This window comes from Patella vulgata, chromosome 5 (assembly GCF_932274485.2).
Source record: "Patella vulgata chromosome 5, xgPatVulg1.2, whole genome shotgun sequence".
NCBI lineage: Eukaryota > Metazoa > Mollusca > Gastropoda > Patellidae > Patella > Patella vulgata.
The window spans coordinates 4,105,104-4,128,305 of NC_065883.2; the positions used below are offsets into that span (position 1 = coordinate 4,105,104).

General features: G+C 38.1%; 1 protein-coding gene across 1 annotated transcript in view; it reads right to left on the reverse strand.

Moving 5' to 3' along the window:
• The window catches only part of LOC126822574 (neurogenic locus notch homolog protein 1), a 60,205-nt gene that overhangs the window by 4,478 nt on the left and 32,525 nt on the right, over positions 1–23,202 (reverse strand). The window contains exons 3-12 of the mRNA XM_050551512.2: positions 20,800–20,858; positions 19,008–19,089; positions 18,203–18,306; positions 16,005–16,137; positions 15,607–15,729; positions 15,226–15,339; positions 14,273–14,389; positions 13,525–13,644; positions 12,375–12,701; positions 9,016–11,430 (exon numbers count right to left, since the gene is read on the reverse strand). Of these exons, the coding sequence (XP_050407469.2) occupies positions 9,016–11,430; positions 12,375–12,701; positions 13,525–13,644; positions 14,273–14,389; positions 15,226–15,339; positions 15,607–15,729; positions 16,005–16,137; positions 18,203–18,306; positions 19,008–19,089; positions 20,800–20,858 (3,594 nt within the window). The remainder of the gene's footprint in view (positions 1–9,015; positions 11,431–12,374; positions 12,702–13,524; positions 13,645–14,272; positions 14,390–15,225; positions 15,340–15,606; positions 15,730–16,004; positions 16,138–18,202; positions 18,307–19,007; positions 19,090–20,799; positions 20,859–23,202) is intronic.

Below are 23,202 nucleotides of genomic sequence, written 5' to 3' on the forward strand. Positions count from 1 at the left end.
GTATTTCGATACAGAACGAAGATTTTGGCGTCTCCAAAATATTTTGGATTTTTGATACTGATCAAAGATTCTGGCCTCTCGATACTGAACGAAGAATGTGGTCTCTCCATACAGTAAAAAGATTTTGGATTCTTGATACCAAACGAAGGTTTTGGCGTCTCGGTACTGAACGAAATTTCGGCCCCCCCCCCCATACCGTAAGAAGAATTTGGCCTCTCCATACCGTAAGACAAATTTGACCTCTCCATACCGTAAGAAGATTTTAGCATCTTCATACTGAAAGGAGATTTCGACATCCGGATACTGTAAGAAGATTTGGATATCTCGACTTGTAAGATTTGTTTGGCATCTGCATACAGCTATTATGTTTTAGCACGGTGGCTATCAGTGGGTAAATGGTGCAGGTTTTGAACTAACTTAAACTAAATCTATATACTATCTATCTACTCTCTAGATAAACTCGCCTACAGGTAACCAATGGCAACTACTGTTCTCCCATATGTAGCCAATGGCACTACTTTTCTATAATGTGTAGCCAATGGCACTACTTTCTCTAATATGTAGCCAATGACACTACTTTTCTCCCATATGTAGCCTATGGCACTACTTTTCTCCAATATGTAGCCAATGGCACTACTTTTCTCCTATGTATTGGTGCAAAGAAACAAGGAAAATTCCTACCCATTTTTTTTTAAATCCATGTTTACGACCTTTCAAAAGTATGAAAGACTTATATTACCGTAATTATGACCAATCATATTTCACCAAATCATTAAGTTCAACACTTCTGTAACGGAAACGACGGCATTGTGTTTCTCTGAATGACTTCAATGTGGAAGTCACGAAACCTTTTCAACGATAAACATCAAAACCTGTGGAACTTAGTATACCATATTTAAAAACAAAACTAAACTATATTAAAACCATCAACTATCATAATTCAACTAAATCGTAGATAATCCCTGAAAAGCAGATTCAGCGAAGTCTTATTTTTATTTATTTATAAAGCATAACATTGTTATGTATTGATTGGCTTTATGTTCTGGACCTTACAAAAAGATATTCCTTTTTAACTTCCGAGAATGGAAGTCGAGAGTGGTTCACCAAGACGTAGTGGTATAATGGTCGACCTCTTTGATCCCGGTGAACAGTGAATGCGTCATCTTTATTTACTATGACGCATTAGTTTGTTTTGTGAAATAAAAATCTTCCTAATTTCATTTTTTTTTAGTTTTTGATATCTTAGAAAATTTGTTTTCAACATTCGAATTAAATACGAAACTGGTAGTAGTAGACATTGGGACTTCTGGATCTGTATAAAATACCAGCAGACGTATGAACTTCCGGTTCTATTTAAATTACCACTAGAGGTATGGACTTCCGGTTCTATATAAAATACCAGTTAGCACACGCGCGTCTGGTTATTCTGTCAATATGAAACTTGTAACGAGAAGGAAATACAAGACCAATTCAATTTAAAAATAAAACTCACTATGACGTAATTCAAAGTCGTATGATTCCTATTTTAATACGAGAAATCTTGGATGTTGTGAATTTTCAGTTTTTATTACGACGTTCAATATTTGTGATGAAAATCTAAATAAATATCATTTTGATAAGGTCATAAAGCCAATCAATCATCATTTTAATAACAGCACGGAATAAAAAAAAAAATCTGAAAGAAACAGAAATGGATAAATTATTTTCAGGGAGTGGGCTTGAGTGGGATTAGGCACCAGTTGTCATGTTATGGTCGGTCGCCATCACCTTTCTAGCGCGTTCACACCATCGCTCTCCCTGCAAGCAACGTCACCATTATGACCACCTTGATCTTACTTGTAGTACACCGAGTTATCTACTCTTGGTAAGAATGGCGATACACCCAATGTCGTGTTAATATTATCAACGACCTTACAGTTTGCAATCATAGCAGACAAGTGAAAACTTTTATTTCTCCAAAATAGTTATCTTTTACTATTTTTAATCTCGCAAATAAGCAGAATAGATCACTATATTTACAGAAAAACATGTTCAAACAGAAATTTATATAAATGGAATCCCAGAAAAGTATAGACGTTCAAATTGGAGAGTGTTGATATGTTATTAGCTGATCGAGTCTGTAGACTTTGTTGACAGTAATCACATGTAGTACTTCCGGTTATTGACCAATAAAATATCGACATTGACCACGAAAACCCAGTATTATCAAGGTTACATGACGTAATAAGTGAACCTCGGCGAAGATCAAGGTGCAGTGTAAAAAAAAAACAAAAAAAAAAACCAACAACAAACAAACAACAACAAAATAAAAACGAAATATACAAAACATTACAACAACGATGGACGGATAATTTTGGTAACAATACTGATGGATGAACGTGAACATGCATGATGGATAATACATATATAAATATTACATCCATTTCAGATTTAAATCGAACCCTATCCGTCTAAGTTTACTACCATGCTCTCTAGATCTATTAATGATTGCTGTTATTGTTATTAGGTTTAGTAGAAATATTAGTATTTTATTATCTATCTAGCTGCGTCTAATCAATCTAAAGTCACGTCCAAAAATAATCCATTAATTTGAGACTAATGGCGATGCTCGATTATACGTTCTGGAATTTAATTCTATCAAACCCAAAAATAGTGACAATCGAGTGTAGATGGGGATTTGGGGTTAGAACGCATGCGCCGACTGCGCGAGAAAATATCTCAACCAACCATGACAGCTGAAGCATATTCCTAGTGTCTAATTAGGTCATGATTCTACTCACACCACCTGCGTTTTCTAGAGAGACAGAACCGTGACAGGACTGAATTCCCCGTCAATCAATTGCTATTCTGTCAGTTCGGAACGTTCCGGACTGACGATTGAGCATCCCCGATATATGTTTTTTATAATTAAGGGTGAGATGTCTGTGAGATTAAATTTCGCGAATTCAAAATGAAATGGGGGTTTAACGGCCCATGAAGACGGGTTAGTCAAACTGTCACAGGAGACCATTTGAGCGACTAAACGCTATCCTTTGCCAGACCCTGCATCATGGACCCCGCATCCTTCAAAGGGGACATCACACTGGAAAATTCGAAGGTACTTTCTCGGTCAAACACCGGGATCAAATCTGGGAATTCAAGGTTAGCGAGCTAGTGTCTTACTCACTGAGCCACTGCGGCTTGAGGACTTTCCGCCCGAGCAACTTACTAAACAATATAATAAAGTGGTGGTATTCGTCGTCGATTATTAAAGAAATTTTAAATCTGAAATGGATGCATAAAGCACACAGGGATAAAATGATATTTTTAAAGAATAAAATCAAAAACTGTTCCTTTATTTCAATGACAAATCTGTCTTGTTTTAAAGCTAAAGTTTCTAAAAAGAAATTGTATCAGAATTTAACGATAAGTTGTGATCACTGATTTTAATTTCGCATGTGCATTGTGGAACAGTTTTCGTGTATACTTGCATACAACTCCCATTGGGTCCTGAACCTAGCCGACCGGCATTCCGCAGACAAAATGGCGTCAACCCATACGAGTTGATCTGAACAAATAAAAAGCAGACTGTGTTAACAATATTACACTTCTTACTCCAGTTATCTCCCCTTGACCATTCGACACCACACACAGAATCATCGTCATTTATGTCACGAGCAAATTGGGTGAGATTAAAATAATTATGTACAAAAATAATATACTTTCGCTGACTTTCCCGCCATTTATACTAATACCATGCGCATAATAATGATCCTATATCAACCCAAAGCAACGACAAAGGTTTTTCCCCGAGAGCAAAAACCATCCACGTGACAGACATTACCAAATATGGGTATATAAACATTTATAAAACAAACTTGTAAAGAAATACCTCCATGTAAACATATGTATGAAAATCAGAGGCGTGCAGAGTTTCGGTGATGCCCGTGGTCATCTCCTTGAGACCTAGTGCTGGGAAATGGGAGAAAGGAAGTCATTTTAAAGAAGCTAAATCGCTATTCTCTGGCATCTAGAAATGTGAGAAAGGAAGGAAATTTAAAGAAGTTAAATCCGTATTCCTTGGCACGTGGAAATGGACACAAATGGGTCGCAAGGCATATATTAATTTATTTTGAATGTATATAAACTGATTTATATTCAATCGTTTCTGTTTTACTGTAATTTCTAATCAGTTATATTGCGCGAAATACGCGAAGAATTCAAATTGAATGACAGTCTACACCAGTAGTATTCTCCTGTAGGATATACTTAACCTCGTGTATCGGGTCGATTCATTACAAATGGCACTCGAAAGCATTCTGACACGCAATTCGTGTGCCAATTGTAAAATTTTCATTTTGTCTTAAATATTGGATATCAGAAGGCCATCTTTTACGGTAAAATAACCACATCTGTGTTGGTTTAAATTGACCAAGAAGTTTGCAGTGGATGATATTGAGTTAAAGACTTGCCTCCTTTGACATGTAAAAACAGATGAAATACAATTTTGATTCAAAATTCTTAAAATTTAACATCGCTTATTGATTAGATGCCTCCACCCCCTGAAATAGATGCTCGGGCCTTTCACCTCTTCTACCCCACCCCTCTGCCCTACGCTCTGCACGCTACTGATTATTAAAATTCATAAATAACTCGAACTGTAAAGGGGGGCTTTCCGCAATTTACTTACTCTACATACTTATTTCATTAACTGCTCACTAATTCACAGCGCAATTCTTTAAACCATTTGCCCCTCCCTCTCCTTACTTGAAAATCACCTCTTTTTTGAGAAGTACAGATGGATCAGGAACTGAGCAAGGCTTCATCGCAGCCATCTTGTAACTGTGACGTCATATATAAAATTGAGTGGTTCAAACGATGCACAGTAGTTCAGGGAATAAAAATGCCGAGTTTCATGCCGATCGTACTTGCATTGGCAAGGCCCTAGGTTTTCTTCGACGAGCCTCGCTCCCAAGAACAACACAAAGATGAGCGCTCCTGATCCAAAAGCAATAGGGACAAGAATATGAGCAGCGCTTGGGAGCAGTTCCTGATCCAAAAGCAATAAGAACAAGAAGGTGAACAGCGCTTGGGAACAGTTCCTGAACTAAAACCCAATACGAGTAAATATATCGGCTAATTATATACAGTGAAATGGTATCATGACTTTATATATATTACGAGTACCTTGTCTGTCCCCCTTTACAGTAAATATATTTTACGTTATTTATGAATTTTACCAACAAATTAAAGCTATACTCCCTTCTTCCTCACAGCTCCAACATAAACATTTATATTTCACAGATTCGTTTACAACCCCCCAAAATCTATCTGCCCCCCTTAATTCTACTTCGAGGGCAATTAAAGGGGCATTATGCGAGAGCTTCAAATCCTATATAAATTATTTTTTAGACATTTATGCACATGGCAAGCCAATAACCAATCCTCTTCACCATCGGATGTCTTGGACATTGAGTGGATTTCCAGATAAAAAATAATAGAGATTTAATAAAATTTAAAACTAATTAATTGCATTCGCAGCCTAAACCCCGATTCGCAATTTCGCAAAGAAGTATTTTGAGAAATATTCAATATTTTCATTATCCTTTTTCAAAATATTATAGCAATTTTCAAAATATTTATTGCTCATTAACTATTTTTGAATTATTATAACAAGGACGATCAGTTCTTTTTTTTTTCCAAATCTCGCATAATGCCTATTAACTGTGGACTGTGGAGATTTCAATGTATATAATTAGACCGGAACGTCCAGCTTGCTGGTGACAGCAAGGGTTAATAATTATTAGTTCCACACATAAACCATACTTATCATACTAGATGATCTAACAGAATAGTATTCACGAGTCTAATTTACTAGTATTCACGAGCATCTTTCCAAGAAAGACCCCTCAGATGCATCTTTGTATCTATTCCAGCAATCAAGGAACTTAACGATCTTGCAAGCTCACTCAACATTATCTTTTAGGAGAGAGTAAAATGAAACTGGGTTAACGTCTCCAGGACAGCAACGCTACGACCTACTCTCATTTTCAAATCTTAACTGTTTGTGGTTCATTTACGTGCACGCCAATGTGTGCACAAGACCTCGGTTGCAACAATGAGAAGATAAAAGCATGCTGATAAACAATCCAGGGTTCTTTCGGAAACCCTAGACCTCTTGTCACAAACAATCAGAATGTGTCATAATTGTTCGGGTCACAATGCAAAGTTCTTTTGCCTGGCAATTTTGCTTTTCATACCACGATAAGAACCCGAACGATAGGGGGAGAGAGAGAAAGAGATAAATGGGGTTTAACGCCCACTCGACACCAACTAGGTCATTTCGAGACTAATACATGGTTCAATTTTATTTCAATATTTGGCTTGTGGGAGGAAACCGGAGGACCCGGAAAAAACCCACGAGGTTGGACAGGCGACCCTACCCCTTGTCACGTACAACCGGGGAATCGAAACCACGCCAGTTGACTCAATGACAGACCTTATGATACAGCGCGCACGTACTAACCATTCGGTCATCCAACCCCCACTCCCGGACGATAGGACCATATACTTGAGCTTTGAGGCACAAATAACCGCGTAAATTACTTAGTCGATTTAAAAGTATTTTTAAAAAAACTGGAAAAAAGAGAAGAAATGAGCAATACTTACCAAACAATGTAAAACCGGGTTAAACCACACAACCCAAGGAACTTCTAGGTTGGTCGAACTCATCTCTTCTTAGACTAATAAACTATTTCTTCACCCCAATCATTAATATCTTACCTCTTTTATGGTTGTCTCTTGATTCCAACTTCTATCAATCTTGATCACTTACACATTACAAGTTTGGGTTGATTCCGTTTTTAAAAACAATTTCCATCACATGGCAACGAAGAGCAGTAAAGAGTTAAATCCGTAATTACTTCAAGAGAGAGAGAGAGAGAGAGAGAGAGAAATGGGGTTTAACGTCCACTCGACACAAACTAGGTCATTTCGGGACTAACATATGGTTATAATTTATTTCTATAACTCGCTTGCGCGTAGGAGTCTTTAGCAGTGGGAGGAAACCGGAGGACCCGGAGAAAACCCAAGAGGTTGCACAGGCGACCCTACTCCTTGTCATGTACAAATTACTTCAAGAGTACAGAGGTTAGTCTTTAGCAAGAAAATGTACCCCGATGCTTTGAATTTACGAATAAAATTACACACCTAATCCTGACTAATTTTGAGTCTAACGTGTTTAAATTTGATGTAAGATTTGAAATTAAAAGCCAGATTCCGACTGGCGTGCGATGCGTTACAATAGGAATGTCCCTACCGAGTCCACAATCTGCTTCGTGCAGGTACGTTTGGATACGTTTCGATGTTGTCAACACGATTGCCACGACTGTCCTCAATATATAAGATGAGATCTGATTGGATCATCAGGATTACTCCACGATTAAAGTCATGATTGCAATCGCAGCTTGAATCGTGATAGTGGGAACCTAGCATGACGTGAAAACTTGGTTATATTTAGTCACTATCATTAACATGCCAAAATGAGAACCTTTTTGGGGGGCCTAGAGTATTCCCTAGCAGTTGGACAATTGCGCAATACAAATATTGGTATTATTAAGATCAATATGTACAATACGCGAAGAAGAACGGCGTTGCGCTTGTTCTTCAGCAAAAGGGGGTTGTCAGAAATATATTTTAAATCAAGCAATAATGGTGATGACTACAAATATCACACACGAGGTTTGGGCGACTCTACGACAATTTGCGAATCATCTTTACTGCTCCACCGTTACCATGGTAATGAATTTTAGACAAAATATAAAACCGACAAAAAGAGAAGAAAATAGAATTAAAACGGTTCCGGTTTTTGCTCTCAAGGAAATGCACGAAACATACTATTTGATACCCAGCATCTAATTATCTGTTGCTATAGCTACATGAGTGACTATATATGGGCATTCAGATTACATACGTCCTGTAAGTCCATTGTTAGGGATGTTTAGTTACGATGTTAAACAGGTTGAAAAAGGGTAGATTAGTTGATGAAATATATGGATTAATGAAAAGGGAGATTAACTGGCATATACAAGGCATGTTTATAGCGCTTGATGAGCTTAGCGATCAATATTAGATATCAAAGAGGTCAATGAGGTCAATATTAAATTTCTAGAGATCGATATTAAATATCAAAGAGATCAATATTAAAAATCGAGAGATCAATATTAGACTTCTAGAACTTGATATAAGATATCAAAGAGATCAATATTAAATTTCTAGAGATCGATATTAAATATCCAAGAGATCAATATTCAAAATCGAGAGATCAATATTAGACTTCTAGCGATTGATATCAGATATCAAAGAGATCAACATTAAATTTCTAGAGATCGATATTAAATATCCAAGAGATTAATATTAAATATCAACGAAATCAATATTAAAAATCGAGAGATCAATATTAGACTTCTAGAGATTGGTATTAGATATCAAAGAGATTAATATAGAATATCTAACAAAATGTTTAGCCGTGGTCCAACGTCGCGCCACATGAGCAACAAACCCTTAATTGAACCAGACTTTCATGATAGTATACGCATACCTGGATTTGACATCATTAAGATTTGGGTCGTCGACATTCGATGCAAATAAAACGGTAAAAAAGATTAAAAGCTATATGAACCACATGGGAATTTGGCGAAATATGACGTGCCATTACATATCGTTTCATTTTGACATGAGAAGTGGTGTCAGGTGTTTTAGGACGATGTTATACCCCATTTCATTCCCTTCATTTCGTTCAATTCGTGTTTTAGGGCATATCGTTTGATGTTCGCACACTCTCATATTGCGTGGTCTCTAAGTAACTAATAAAACATAACATCGCTGCAGTGGCAATGGCCAAGAATTTAGATTTTATAAACCGCTCATTCATGGATATCCAATATCTTGCTCGTCTACATTTGCTCATCAAAGACTATAATACATGACTCTCATATTGCACGATGTGTTAAGTAATGACTCTGGATGTAAACATACCACAACGAGTTCCAGCAGCAATACTGGGACATCGACATCTAGGTTGACCCGTCTCATCTTTATAGCATGTGCCAGCATTGTAACATTGAAGTGGACAATCCGCGCTAGTTCTCTGCATACAGTTCTTTCCTCCAAAATTACCAATACAGTTGCATTTGTAGGTTGCCGTTCCTTCGTTGACGCAGGAACCACCGTTACGACAAGGCGATGAATAACAAGGGCCGTCGGTTGCTGGCGGTAGCTTAGGGGATTCGCATCGGTCACCAACATATGATGCTGGACAACGACAGAGGTAACCTTGAGGAGACTGGGTATTTGGTGAGCATTGTCCTCCGTTCAAACACGGATTATTCGAACAAGCATCCCTCAAGCTGATCTCACAGTTTGGTCCACTGAATCCGCGGAGGCACTGGCATGAATAACCAGTGACGCTGTTTTCAGAGACATAGCAAACTCCTTTGTTAGCGCATGGTCTAGCGTAACACTTATCTTGTTTGTCACAATTCCTTCCCGTAAACCCAGGTGCACACTTACACTGGTAACCAGAACTACCCACTGGCGTACATGTAGCTCCGTTAACACACGAGTTAAGGTTACAGCCAGATCTTGCTTCACATGTTGGACCAGAAAACCCTGTACGACATTCACATCTAAACCCGGTCCTTCCCAATGAACGACAGGCAGCACCGTTCAAGCAAGGATTGAGATTACACCCGGAGGCCTCTTCACAAAATTGACCAGAGAATCCTGTTTTACAGTCACACTGGAAACCATTCTGTCCCACAGATCGGCAGGACCCTCCGTTATTGCAAGGATTCGATGCGCAGCCTGAAATGATTTCACATCTTGGTCCTGAGAACCCATTCTGACATGCACACTGATATCCGGTGTCGCCGACAGCTCGACATTCGGCACCATTGGCACATGGGTTAGATCGGCAGCCAGCAAGAACTTCACAAAACTGTCCGGAATATCCCGTGTTGCAAGCACATTGGAATCCTGATGTACCAATAGGTCGACACGTACCACCGTTTGTACAAGGATTTAAGTTACATCCAGCGAGAGCGTCACAAGTTGCTCCACTGAATCCTGTCAGACATTCGCACTGAAATCCAGTTCTGCCTACCGCTCGACACGAAGCGCCGTTACGACATGGATTAAGACGGCAGCCGGTTGCTTCTCCACAATTCTGTCCCGAAAAACCGACAAGACATTCGCACTGGAAATCTGTATTTCCCACAGGGATACATCTTGCGCCGTTTTGACATGGGTTGAGAGTACAGCCTGCAGCCACTTCACAATATTGACCAGTATAACCAGCTTTACAACTACATTGGAATCCCTTTTCAAGATTTCTACACAACCCGCCATTTTCACAGGGACTTTGACTACACGGGTCTATAATTTCGCAGTTGGAGCCTTCATAACCTTGAGGGCATGCACAGAAGTAGCCATTTGATATCGGTGAGCATATGCCTCCATTTTTGCAAGGATCAGAAGAACAAGGAGTGAAGACTTTACAATTGGTGCCCGTGTAACCTTCAGCACAATTACAGAAATATCCAGTTGTAGTTGTCATGCATTCTCCACCATTTTCACAGGGATTGGACTCACATCTGTTGATAGTTTGTCCACAGGTTTTCCCAGTGAATCCTCTCAAACATTGACACGAGAAGGTTGAGATACCAGAATAACAAGCAGCACCATTTTGACAAGGATTAGAGGCACACCTGTCCCTAATCTGACAATTGATGCCGTTGAATCCACGAGGACAATCGCATGTGTAGCCTGTAATTAAACCATCAATGCAACGTCCAGAATTTTGACAAGGGGCAGAGGAACAGGGGCTTGGTTTAACTTCACAATTTACTCCGGCTGTTCCTAAACGACATCTGCAAAAATATGTTCCTTGAGACACCAAACATGATCCGCCGTTTACACATGGAGAAGGGGCGCATGGACTGAGCTCACAATTGGTGCCGGTAAAGCCGTCTGGGCATGAACAATAATACCCGTTACCGTTCACTAAGCAGGTGCCGCCATTAGCGCATGGTTTTAGGGAGCAGGAGGTGACAGTACAATTCTGTCCAGAAAATCCAGCAGGACAATCACAGCTATAAGTGGAACCTCGTGCAGAACATTGAGCACCATTTTTACAGGGCCCACTGTAACACGCATCTCTTTGTTGACATGTGGATCCCGTGTAACCGGCTCGGCAGCTACAGATATACCCGGTCAATCCCAGGAAACAGTTGCCGTTTGCTCCACATGGATTCGGATCGCAGGGTGTCTCATCACAGTTGACTCCGGTGAAGCCTAAAGGACATCGGCAAATGTAGGAATTCCCGGTAACAAAACATGTGGCACCATTTTTACAAGGGCTTGGTGAACATGGACGGTCGGTACAGTTGGTTCCTGAAAAAAAAAATTAAAGATACAGTATGGGAGATTATATAAAGAGATGGCAGTTCTCACTATAAAAGTTAAAAGTTAGATAATGAAAAGGGAATATCTTGAAAATTTCAGTCAAATAATTTTGACGTTAGGGCTGTTTGGAAAATAGCAGAATCTCGATTGTCATTGCTACCGTTGTTACGATAGTAAACAAAGTCTCATTTATCATTTTTAAAATTAAAATCATTAACCGTCAATCATGTTTGAATCCGTTGAAAATCTCGAGCATCCGATGGCCTAGAGAGTTGATTATGGTCCTTTCAAATTAGGTTTGGTGAAGATTTGACACTCCTTATGGGGCAGGGTGTCAGAAATGTATAGTCGTGGTAGAAATCTAGGACGCTAAAGATGCATGGTCGGCATAAGTGTAAGATTTAGATAAAGAGCTGGCAGTTCTCACTATAATAGTTAAACACTAAATAATGTAAAGGGAATATGCTGAAAATGTATGTCAAATTTATCCATTCTGAACCGATAATTTAGCGATTGAATTTTCGACCTAGCCTCGATCATCATTAATTATTTCATGATTTAATCATGAATGAAAGTTGAGCAGCAAATCGGATCCTAATCCAGTACATATCACAGGCTAGCGATGACATCGAGAGTTGATTATGGTCCGGATAAGTTAATCAATGTCTTATTACTAATTTAGATATCATTTCAGGCCTAAAGAAAGACCTGCAATAGGCAGATTTAGCTCTTGTATAATTTATGTTTAAATAACATACAAAGAGAGAACAGTATATACCAGCCATTGTTGTTGGGATATGGTTTCACCATAGAATAGCTATGAACGTTCTTGACCAACACCGGGATCAAACACGGGATCCCCAGGTTAGCGAACCAACCTTTTACTCACCGAGACACCTATTATGATAAATCAGATGACAGTATTAACTTACCTGTATATCCGCTACCTGGTGGACAGGTACAGACATAATCATCATCACGAACAGAACAGGATCCACCATTTTGACAAGGTGATTGATTGCAAGGGTTGTACTGTTTACAGGTAGGGCCAGAGAACCCAGAACGACATAAACAGGTGAACCCGGTAGCACTCGTTGGAACACAGGTACCGAGGTTCTCACATGGGTTACTGTCACAAACATATCTCTCACATCTCGTACCACTGTAACCGAGACTACACTGACATTCGTAGTTACCCCGTACCGATAAGGCACAACTACCGCCATTTTCACAATTCTGTGTTCGACAATCATTGAATGCTGTAAAAGAGAAATAGAATATATAATGTACGATGGCCGAGCCGATCTCCAGGATTTTAAAAAATGCATAAAAGGGACCACAAATGCATAAGAGGTGATTTGTAGACGCGTATACTGAAAATTCTATTATAAAGGAAAACATGGTCGTTACACGTTGGTTATTAGAACAGGCCAATGCACCTACGCAAGTCTCCCTAGATAGCTTTAGTGTAAACTCAGTTAGTATTCCCCAAAAAACTATCCCCTAAAATGGCTATCGTGGACTCCGGACATTCCTGAACCATCCCAACCGACCTACAGTTAGCATCTCCCAACTTTGTTTGGGTGAATGCACCCTACATCCCCTTCCACCCACCCTTGCTTCGTCACTGAGAATAATGGAATATAAAAGTAGACCTATTATATCCAGTTGTCCTATGCATTGAAGTCCCACCAGTTCCATTCCGATGCTAATATTATAATCGATCACCATGAAAGATCAAACAGAACCGATAATGGATAAGTATCATCACCCAGCACTATATCAGATTATAGTGCAATCTAATTTTCAAAGTAATACATCCAGTGCCAGATATAAATTACAAGAGTTCCCTCTCCCGCATTCCACTTATGATGCCTCTCTCCATTTCACCACAGGATATGAAGGTGTGCTTTAAACACAATTGAATGATGAATGTTTCATGGACAGTGATAAAAATGTTATATACTTTGGTCAGAGGTTCCTATTTAAGACTTTTATAGTCTGTACGAAAGGCTTATGCGATCGGTACAGATATTACATAGATCTTGAAACCCGGCATTGTGTACATTATAAGAAATTTACCTGTTTCACAATGTGTTCCTGAAAATCCACTTCTACAATTACAGGTATAGCTACCAGGTGTATTAACACAGGTTCCTCCATTTTGACAGATTGCACGATTGGAGGCACATTCATCATTATCTGTAAAGGGTATTCGTATGTCAATTAGTTATTATTACGTATTTGTTTATAACCTTCTGTAATATGTTGTTTCATTGCTCGCTAACGATGAAAGTACCCTCATTAAAACGTTACAGTTAGAAAAATCCCAGTGAATATTATCTGTAATGTGGTCAGTTATTTTATACCGTTTTCATTGACTGCCTTTTAAAGATAATATTGATAGTAGGTTCAGAGGATTTTAATAAGAGAGAGAGAGGGGGAAGAGAGAGAGAGAGAGAGAGAGAGAGAGAGAGAGAGAGAGAGAGGTTTCACGTCCACTCGACACAAACTTAGTCATTTTGCGACTAACATATGGTTCAATCTAAATTTCAATAATTCGCTTGCGCGTAGGGATATTTGGCTTTGGAAGGAAACCGAAGAAAACCCGCGAGCTTGGACAGGCTACCCAACTCCTTGTCATGTACAACCAGGGAATCGAAACCACGCCCGCTGAATCAATGACAGATCTGATGATATAACGCGCTCGCGCTAACCATCCGGCTACCCCCCCCCCCTACCGAACAATAAGAACAACAAGATGACCAAATGTTAAATAGCTTTCCGTTCCATTCTACTGCCGGTGAATACACACACAAGCTTAACTTACCTACATCACAGCTAGAACCAGAGAATCCAAACGCACATTGACATAAATACGATCCAAACGTATTGATGCACGTGCCACCATTGTTACATGGGGTACCCTGGGTACATTCATTTATATCTGAAAATACAAGTAATTAAACAAATTAATGCAAATGCAAAGCCCTATAAAAGTAAGTTACTTACTTATTTGTGCCTTAACTACAATTCTGTCATTATGCCTTGTCTATATATTACTTAAAATTGTACATATATTAAACACCCCACCCACAAGGAAGCAAATTAAAGGGACAATAACACTCTTGCTGGATTGAAAGCTCCAGAAAATAAATAATATCTCTATCTAAGTACTAGATGTTTAAGTGTCCTACCTGTTGTGTAAGTAAATTATCCATTACATCCTATTTTACTTGTCCAGAGGCTTCGAAAATATTTTTAAATCGAAGTTTCATTTGAAAAGGTTTACGTTAGACGTTTCAAACCATTATGTTGAATTTTTCAAAATTTTTAAATAAGGTGTGTTAAGATGAAATTTGTATCATCAATTAATTGAAATATTCTAAAATAGTACAATTTGTTGACCAGAATAAAGATTGGGACATATTATTCAGTTACAACAAGAGTGGTATCGAGCCTTTAATATAAGTCTAATTGGCGTGTTTTCTTAGTATTCTATTTTTTCTGCCTTTAAATTGTTTAAACCAAACGTAAGTTCTTCAATTATTGCAATACTTAAATCTAGACAGATTTAATTAGACGGAAGTCGGATCTTGAGGCGTTTCATTTTAAAACATAAATAAAACATCCCCAAACCACTTCCCACACTTCACCCATCTCATCCCGAAACATAACTAAAAAATAAGCTGGCAGAAATTTAATTGTTTCTAGATATAAGTTAATAGTCATTTCTACCTTAAATTCAATAAATCAAATAGGAACATAAATATGGGAACGAACCTGAATCACATTTTTTACCAGTCAGTCCACCTGGACAGGTACAACTATAGTCCCCTATACCATCAATACAGGTACCGTTATTACTACATGGTTGACTAATGCAATCATCAACACCTGGTAATATACAAATTCACAATTTATTACCACAATTATTCAGTTTTTATGCTCAATTCCCTTGAAACTTTATAGAAATTTCCATTGGCGGCTTACAGTACTGATAAAACAGTCTGGTAAAATATAAACAAAACGAATTGCCTCAATAACTTGAAGCTAGCCGGGGCATTTAACAACCCACAAGGTAATCATCGGAGTAATGCAAACAAAACAAGGTTAAATTATTAGCTGTTATATAACATGCGCATTACTGATTATGTTTCTTACCCAAACTACAATCTGTTCCAGTGTATAATTTCTTACACTCGCACCTGAAAGAAATCGTCGAGCCGCTGTCCACATTAAAACATCTACCGCCATTTTGACATGGGAAACTACTGCAGGGACTCACTGAAAGACAAAACATATACTTTAAGATCAACCGTTTGCTTATACGCACAAAATAGACAACATACATAATCACAATCAGATGCGCGCATTTGTCGCAATTAATTAATTCAGCATCCACCTCCATTTTCATTTTAAATCTACAACGAACATGCAGTATTCCTTTCAACCTGTCGTTAGACATACGAGAATCTCCACGTGACCCTTGCCACCTAATGCAAATTAGTGTTATTTTGTCAGAGATATTTTGGAATGATCGAGACAAATATTTTACTTACGAATATCACAGTTGGGTCCTGTCCAGTTATTATTACATTCTCTGTTACCATCGGCATCACAATCATATCTATCAGGATCGGGTATACATTTTCTAGTACAATCTCGTCCATAATAATTATCAGCACAATATAACTAGAAATAAAATGAAATAAAATTGGGTTTAACGTCTACTGTTCTGCTCCGACTAGCTAATGAAGACGGGTATATGCCATACAGTGTGCTATGAGGGAAATTGTTCCCGGTGAGAGGCGCTACGGCCTACTCTTATATCGAATTCCAACTGCCAAGGGATCTTTAATATGTAAACAAATGTGTACACGGGGCCTTGTTTTTTCGCCACATCCGAACGACTATACGTTGTCGCTTGCCAGGACAATATAAATATAAAGAAAAGACTTGGTATTTAACTGTTAAATGTAGTTGACGCAACTAATGATCCAATCATTTTCAACAGGAGAATACATAAATGGAATTTAAAATGATCCTAGACTCATCTAATTTTCGCAAATCAAAGCTCTGTCGAACTCAGAGTAGAATATTTCACACACGAATTATCGAACTACAGTAGAATATTTTGCGCACGAACTAGAGTACAATATTTTACATACGATCCAATTTGAACAGTGCCCATATAACCGTATTGTCAAATTGAAAATTATTTGTTTCAAAAGCTTCTTATGGCTGTGCATTATACAATTCTAATAATCTTACCATTAAACTTGGAGTATATCGTATTCTTACGTAGGGTTGTTACTAAAGGGATCAAGAGAGGCGAGGGATATTATCTCTTAATTTCAATGTAATCCAATCACCCTTTAATTAATTTTAAATTTTAAATGAACTAAGTTGGTTCAGTGGTTGGGTCAAAAAACCTTAAAGGTTAAAGGTAACCGCCTTCTTGCAGATCTTAAAATGTCTTAAGTACCCTTTGTTCTTAGTTTCATGGTTTTATCATTGAAACATCTATAAAAGGGGAAACTTGGAGAAAGCTTGATATTATCTCCCTTTAAGCGACAGGAAAAATCGTGAATGGGGAAAGCTTGGTATTATCTCCCTTTAAACGGCAGGAAATCGTAAATGCCCATTCATTATTCCTATAACTGTTCATTTTTTAGTAAAAAGTAACCTGTATTATTCTATTTTATTATCACTTGAATGATTTTTTGGGCATTTAAGAGGACACCAGTATATCTTAATCTAACCCCCGCCATTCCCCGCCCCCCACCCACCAGTTAAAGATACATTATGTATGTGCTAATCTGACTAAAGTACAGATCTAATATTTCGTTTCGTTTTTTTTTATACTTTCGATGGCATCGCAAGTCAAGAAGTCGCCGTAACAGACCGTTTCATTGGCTAACGCCTCATGCCATTCATAACGCAGGTTATATAACAACTCTTCCAGATCCTAGTGTAGTACAGACAATTTAAACGATATTTTGAACTATAAAAAAACGAAACGAAATAGGATCTGTGTTTTAACCAGATTGTTTAAGAGCCAAATCTGTCTATTGTTGGTCTGTTTTCTGGCGGGGGGTTGGATGGCAGAATGGTTAGCGTGCGCGCGCTGTATCATAAAGTCTGTCATTGAGTCGACTGGCGTGGTTTCGAATCCCCGGTTGTACGTGGCAAGGAATAGGGTCGCCTGTCCAACCTCGTGGGTTCTCTGGGGCCTCCGGTTTCCTCCCACTGCTAAAGACCCCTACGCGCAAGCGAATTATGTAAATAAAATTAAACCATATGTTAGTCCCGAAATGACCTAGTTTGTGTCGAGTGGACGTTAAACCCCATTTCTCTCTCTCTCTCTCTCTCTCTGTTTTCTGGCTTCTTCAAATGTTATATAAATTTATTGACATGACATCTATTTAACTCTCTAGGACATCAGATTGATCAAACCAACAGCGCCATTTAATCAGTTAACGTTAAACTGGAAAAACCGAGACTTCGATTTTTTTATCTTAGCAATGACAATCGACCATCAGGACTAAATCTTCAAACATTCATGATTTCGCCCAGAATTAAGTAATTGGACTGAAAGTTTCAAAATATTCATCTTTTGCTCGCTTGTGTTTGTTTTACACGGAGTTTGTATACCTTGCCAGAATAGTATGCATTGACAAATTTGTATGCATTCACAGATGTTCCCCAACTGACAACAAACTTATTTTACATCCGGATTATATGATAAAATACTTACCCTGGCTTGTATTTGTAACGTGGCCTTGTTCTGTGGGTAAATACCAACAGATGATTCCATGTTTGAATATCGGGTTTCATATATACTAGCACCGGTTGTTAAATCTGTAAAAACAACAATAAAATATAATATATACTAGCACCGGTACAATCTGATTCAAATAAAGATCTATATTTTTTTTGGGTTTTTTTTTATACTTTCGATAGCCTACACTACATGAAGATCAGACCGGTTGTTGTGAGAGGTCGCGTCAGAGGTCATACGAGCGACTTTTGGCCCTATGACGTCAGACGTGATTAACCAATCAACGTTGATGTTTCTAATGGGTTACCCACAGTTCCGTGCACCTCACGCCAAAAACTCGCTCTATCAGATCGTTTCATTGGCTAACCCCTCACATCATCCAGAAAGTGGGTTATATACAACTCTTCCAGATCCCAGTGTAGTAAAGACAAGTAAAACGAAATTTTGAACTACAAAAAACGAAACGAAATAGGATTGATTAATCAAATGTCTGACGCCATAGGGTTAAAAGCCGCTTGTATGTCGTCTGACACGACCTTCCACTACAACCGGGCAGATTTTCATGTAGTGTAGGCCATCGAGAGTATAAAAAAAACGAAATGAAATATAGATCTGTATTGTAATCATATTGCTATCTGGAATCAGTATCACAATTATCTAATTTGTGACGTATAAAACATATTGATACATACTAATAAGATCAATACTATATAGATTGATATAACATACCGATACATACCATCAAGATTAATATTGATTGATAAAATATATTGATACATACCACTAAGATCAATACTATATTGATTGATAAGTTCTTCACCACGGGTTCCATTGTGTAGCATTTGTATTATTAAACCAAAGTCCTGAAATATTAAAAGATTGCATTTGTCATTACACCACACTCTTGAAATCTTCAAACAGTATTTTGCATTTGTCATGGAACAAACACCACGGCACCAGAAGCCGTACCTGTAGTTCTAGCAGCCTCCATCGGTAACACATCGAGGAAGTTTCATCGACCACCAGGGTTTTGTATCATGTTGAGATGTCTCAGTGTTTCTTTATCTGTAATCTCTATCATCCAGAAAATTAATTGGTCTGGATGCGTTGTCAACATTTGAGAATAACAGGTCAATGGTTAGATTATCCGGTCTTTTACATTATCATAAACAACGTCTAAGGAGGGTAACTAGTCCAAAAACAAGAAGTCGACGTCCATTAAATTAATTTAAGAATGCCATTTCAGAAAATCTATTCGATTCCATTGCCAGTGAAATATCCAACACTCCTAATTTTTTTCACTGTAAAATTTCTCGCTTCGTGGACCAATCTATGTATTTTTAATTTATTCTAATTCGCCGTCACCATTCATGTTTGTTTATAATAATGCAAGAATTATGGGATTTATTGCGGAGAGGGGCACAACTCTTACTTGACTTGGCCAAAAATTCTGGATAATCAACCACATAAAACCGAAACTCCCGGTTACGCGTGGGCAATGGAACTTATAGCCGTGTTTGTGTCATGATTCACTTTTCTAAACGCATATTCATAAGGCTGTTTAATCGCACTCATGTTTGCTATACAGTATTTCTTGTTAAAATGTCTGTAAACTAAGTCGCAATGTAACACAGCAAATCATTCGGCCACCCAACCCCTGTATAGCCGAATAAACAACAACGGGGAGATTACTAATAATAGGTTCCCATTATCACGATTCGTCCTACGATTGGATAGATCGTGCTGCTGGTCTCTAATGCTAGGTCCCCACTATCACGATTCGTGCTACGATTGGATCGTGCTGCAGGTTTCTAATGCTAGGTCCCCACTATCACGATTCGTGCTACGATTGGATCGTGCTGCAGGTTTCTAATGCTAGGTTCCCACTATCACGATTCGTGCTACGATTGGATAATCGTGGTGATGCTATCAGGTCTTATCATATATTTAAGGTCAGTCGTAGCAATCGTGTTGATCGTATTGAAACGTATCCGAACGTATCTACACGCAGCAGATCGTAGCTTCAACCGGGACAATCTCATCGTAATGCATCGCACGACAGTGGGAACCTGACATAACACAGAAAATATCGTTCTACCCAATAAAACATGTTTTACCGTTTTATTAAAAAGAGAATAAACCTTTAGGGAAAGAAATTGCTCCACTGGGGCGGGGGGTGACCGAATGGTTAGCACGTCCGCGCTGCGCTGTATCATACGCTCTGTCATTGAGTCAACTGGCGGGGTTTCGATTCCCCGGTTGTACGTGACAAGGAGTAGGATCGCCTGTCCAACCTCGTGAGTTTTCTCCGGGTCCTCCGGTTTCCTCCCACTGCTAAAGACCCCTACGCGCAAGCAAATTATTGAAATAAAATTGAACCATGTGTTAGTCCCGAAATGACCTAGTTTGTGTCGAGTGGACGTTAAACCCCATTTATCTCTCTCTCTCTCTCTCTCTCTCTCTCTCTCTCTCTCTGCTCCACTGTGACATTAACTGTCCTTGTTTGCTTGTGTTGTGTTGTTTTTCGTTCATAATAACATTAGGAATAATTCAAATACTAGAAGTTCACTTACGTCAGTTAATTGTTCTTTATCGAGTTTGACAGATCGTGATCCAACAATTACATTACCACCTAAAATATAAAAAAAAAGATATATTCACACACAGATTGTTCTAACAAGTACGCTTTAGTTCAAAAGGTCTATCTAGTAGCCTGCTTTCGATCCCACAATTGTACGTGACAAGTAGTGGGGTCTCATGCCGAACTTCGTGGGTTTTTCCGGGTCCTCCTGTTCCATCCATTGCTAAAGACCCCTTGTTTGTACCATGCTCATTATGTTAGTCCAAGTGTGATCTAGTTTGTTTCGAAAGGAAGTTTGCACAATACAAATGGCGTCTAACAATCAGCACTACAGGAGTGGAGCGGTTCAAAATATATGTTTTGTACTTAGTGCCCCAAGAGTCACCCCAGACCATCAAAGACTCACCGGAAAAGAGTCATCTAGCCTTTAATAAATGTTATTTTTTCGTTAAGTTACTTTTACGATTGCTCCGTAAAGAATGACAATTATTGAACCAAACTAAGGAAGGAAGACCATCAGCGCCACCAACACCAAAAAACAGTAAAATCGCTTTTGTATATAAATCTAATATATTGTATGTATTTTTAATAGGAAATATCACGAACTAACTTTTCATCATCCTGGGCCAGTGCTTATGTGGAGACTTAACATCTCCCCCAAATTCTTAAACCTAGCCCTTGTCTTTGTTCATTATACAGAACAGGCCTCACAAGAGGGGGTGGGTGTCAGCTGTTGCTCCGCCATAGGGTCTATAAGTGTTTAGGGGGGGGGGGCATGAATATCAAAGTTCAAAATTGAAATGGGTAATTATGCATAATTTTTTTTAATTGTTCCTTTTAAAAGATTTTTGATTCCTCAGAACATATATAGTACAACTGAATCATCTAGATGTTGGAAAGGAGAAAGGAGGGGGCAGGGGCAAAAAAGGTCCCTGATACAGAGTGACTTAACCTAAAATTGCCACAACCTTAACCCTCAATACTCTTTCTACACGAATAACATCTTTTTTTTCATTTAAGAATGATATTGGATGATATCGTATATATGTTACACATAAATACTGATTTTAAACGAATAACATTTTTTTTTCATTTAAGAATGATAATGTGGGATATCATATATCGTATACTTTATTTGGTTTACGTTCAACACTCTCCCGTTTTAAGAGCTCTTGGTAGTTTAGGTATCATTGAATGAAACAAATCCGAAACATAAAATTAAAGCGATATTTTGTAACATTAAATAAAGAGCTGACATTTCTCTATATAATAGTTAAAAAATAGATAATGTATATTAAATATGCTGAAAATTAGAGTCAAATTACTTCACGCTGAGATGGGAATTTCTCATTTCAATTTCAAAGTAGACGCGATTGTCATTGTTACCGGCCTTACGATGATCCACAAAGACTCGGTTATCCAATTTTACGTTTAATCATAACGGCTGTTGAGCAATAGATCGGATTCAAATCGAAGGCATCCGATGGCATCAAATGGTTATGGTTTTGTCATGTTAATAAATGTCTAGTTAATAATTTAGATAACATTTCAGACCTAAAGAAAGACCTGCTATAGGCAGATTTAGCTTTTGCATAATGAATCTTTTAAGGAACAGCAAATTCATTGACTGGCTTATTGATCTATTTAATCCTAACTAAAGTGCGATGTCTCAACAATTTTAAAACCTACGATACAATTATAGGATTAGGAGTTGAACTATTTTATTTATTTTCTTCAAGTCCTATTCGATGTTCATGTCATTTAAATTTGCTCCCGAATGTTTAGGCAATCTCGCGTTGGTATTTCAACTATTTTACCCCGGTTTAAATCGAAGAGTTTGTTTAATTAAATTGTAGCCTTTGATAACGTGGGGTAGGTACAGAATGTTATTTGTCAGAATAAATAAACAGTAATCATTAACCCATTGTAGCTCCAATTCAAACTTATCTTAAACTTTTATTTACAAAGTTATCCTATACGTGTATTTTACAAAACTTAAACGCGTATTTACTAAGTTATCTTAAACGTGTATTTTTACAAAATTTTCTTAAACGCGTATTTTACAAAATTTTCTTAAACGTGTATTTTATAAAAGGTTCTTAAACGTGTATTTTTGGCCACAAAGTATTCTTATGCTTGTATTTACATAGTGCCGTGATTTTGCTTCCGTTTCCTAGAGACATATATTGAAATGGAATAAAATCAAATAGGGTTTACCCTCCTAATGTTCAGCGCCGACTGGGTAATGAAGAGGGGCACGCGCCATACAGTGTGCTATGAGGGAAATTTTGTCCTAATCTTATATCAAATTCCAACTGCCAAGGGATCTTTTACGTGCATGCCAATGTATACATGGGGCCTCGGTTTTTCGTCCCTACCGAACGACTAGACAACT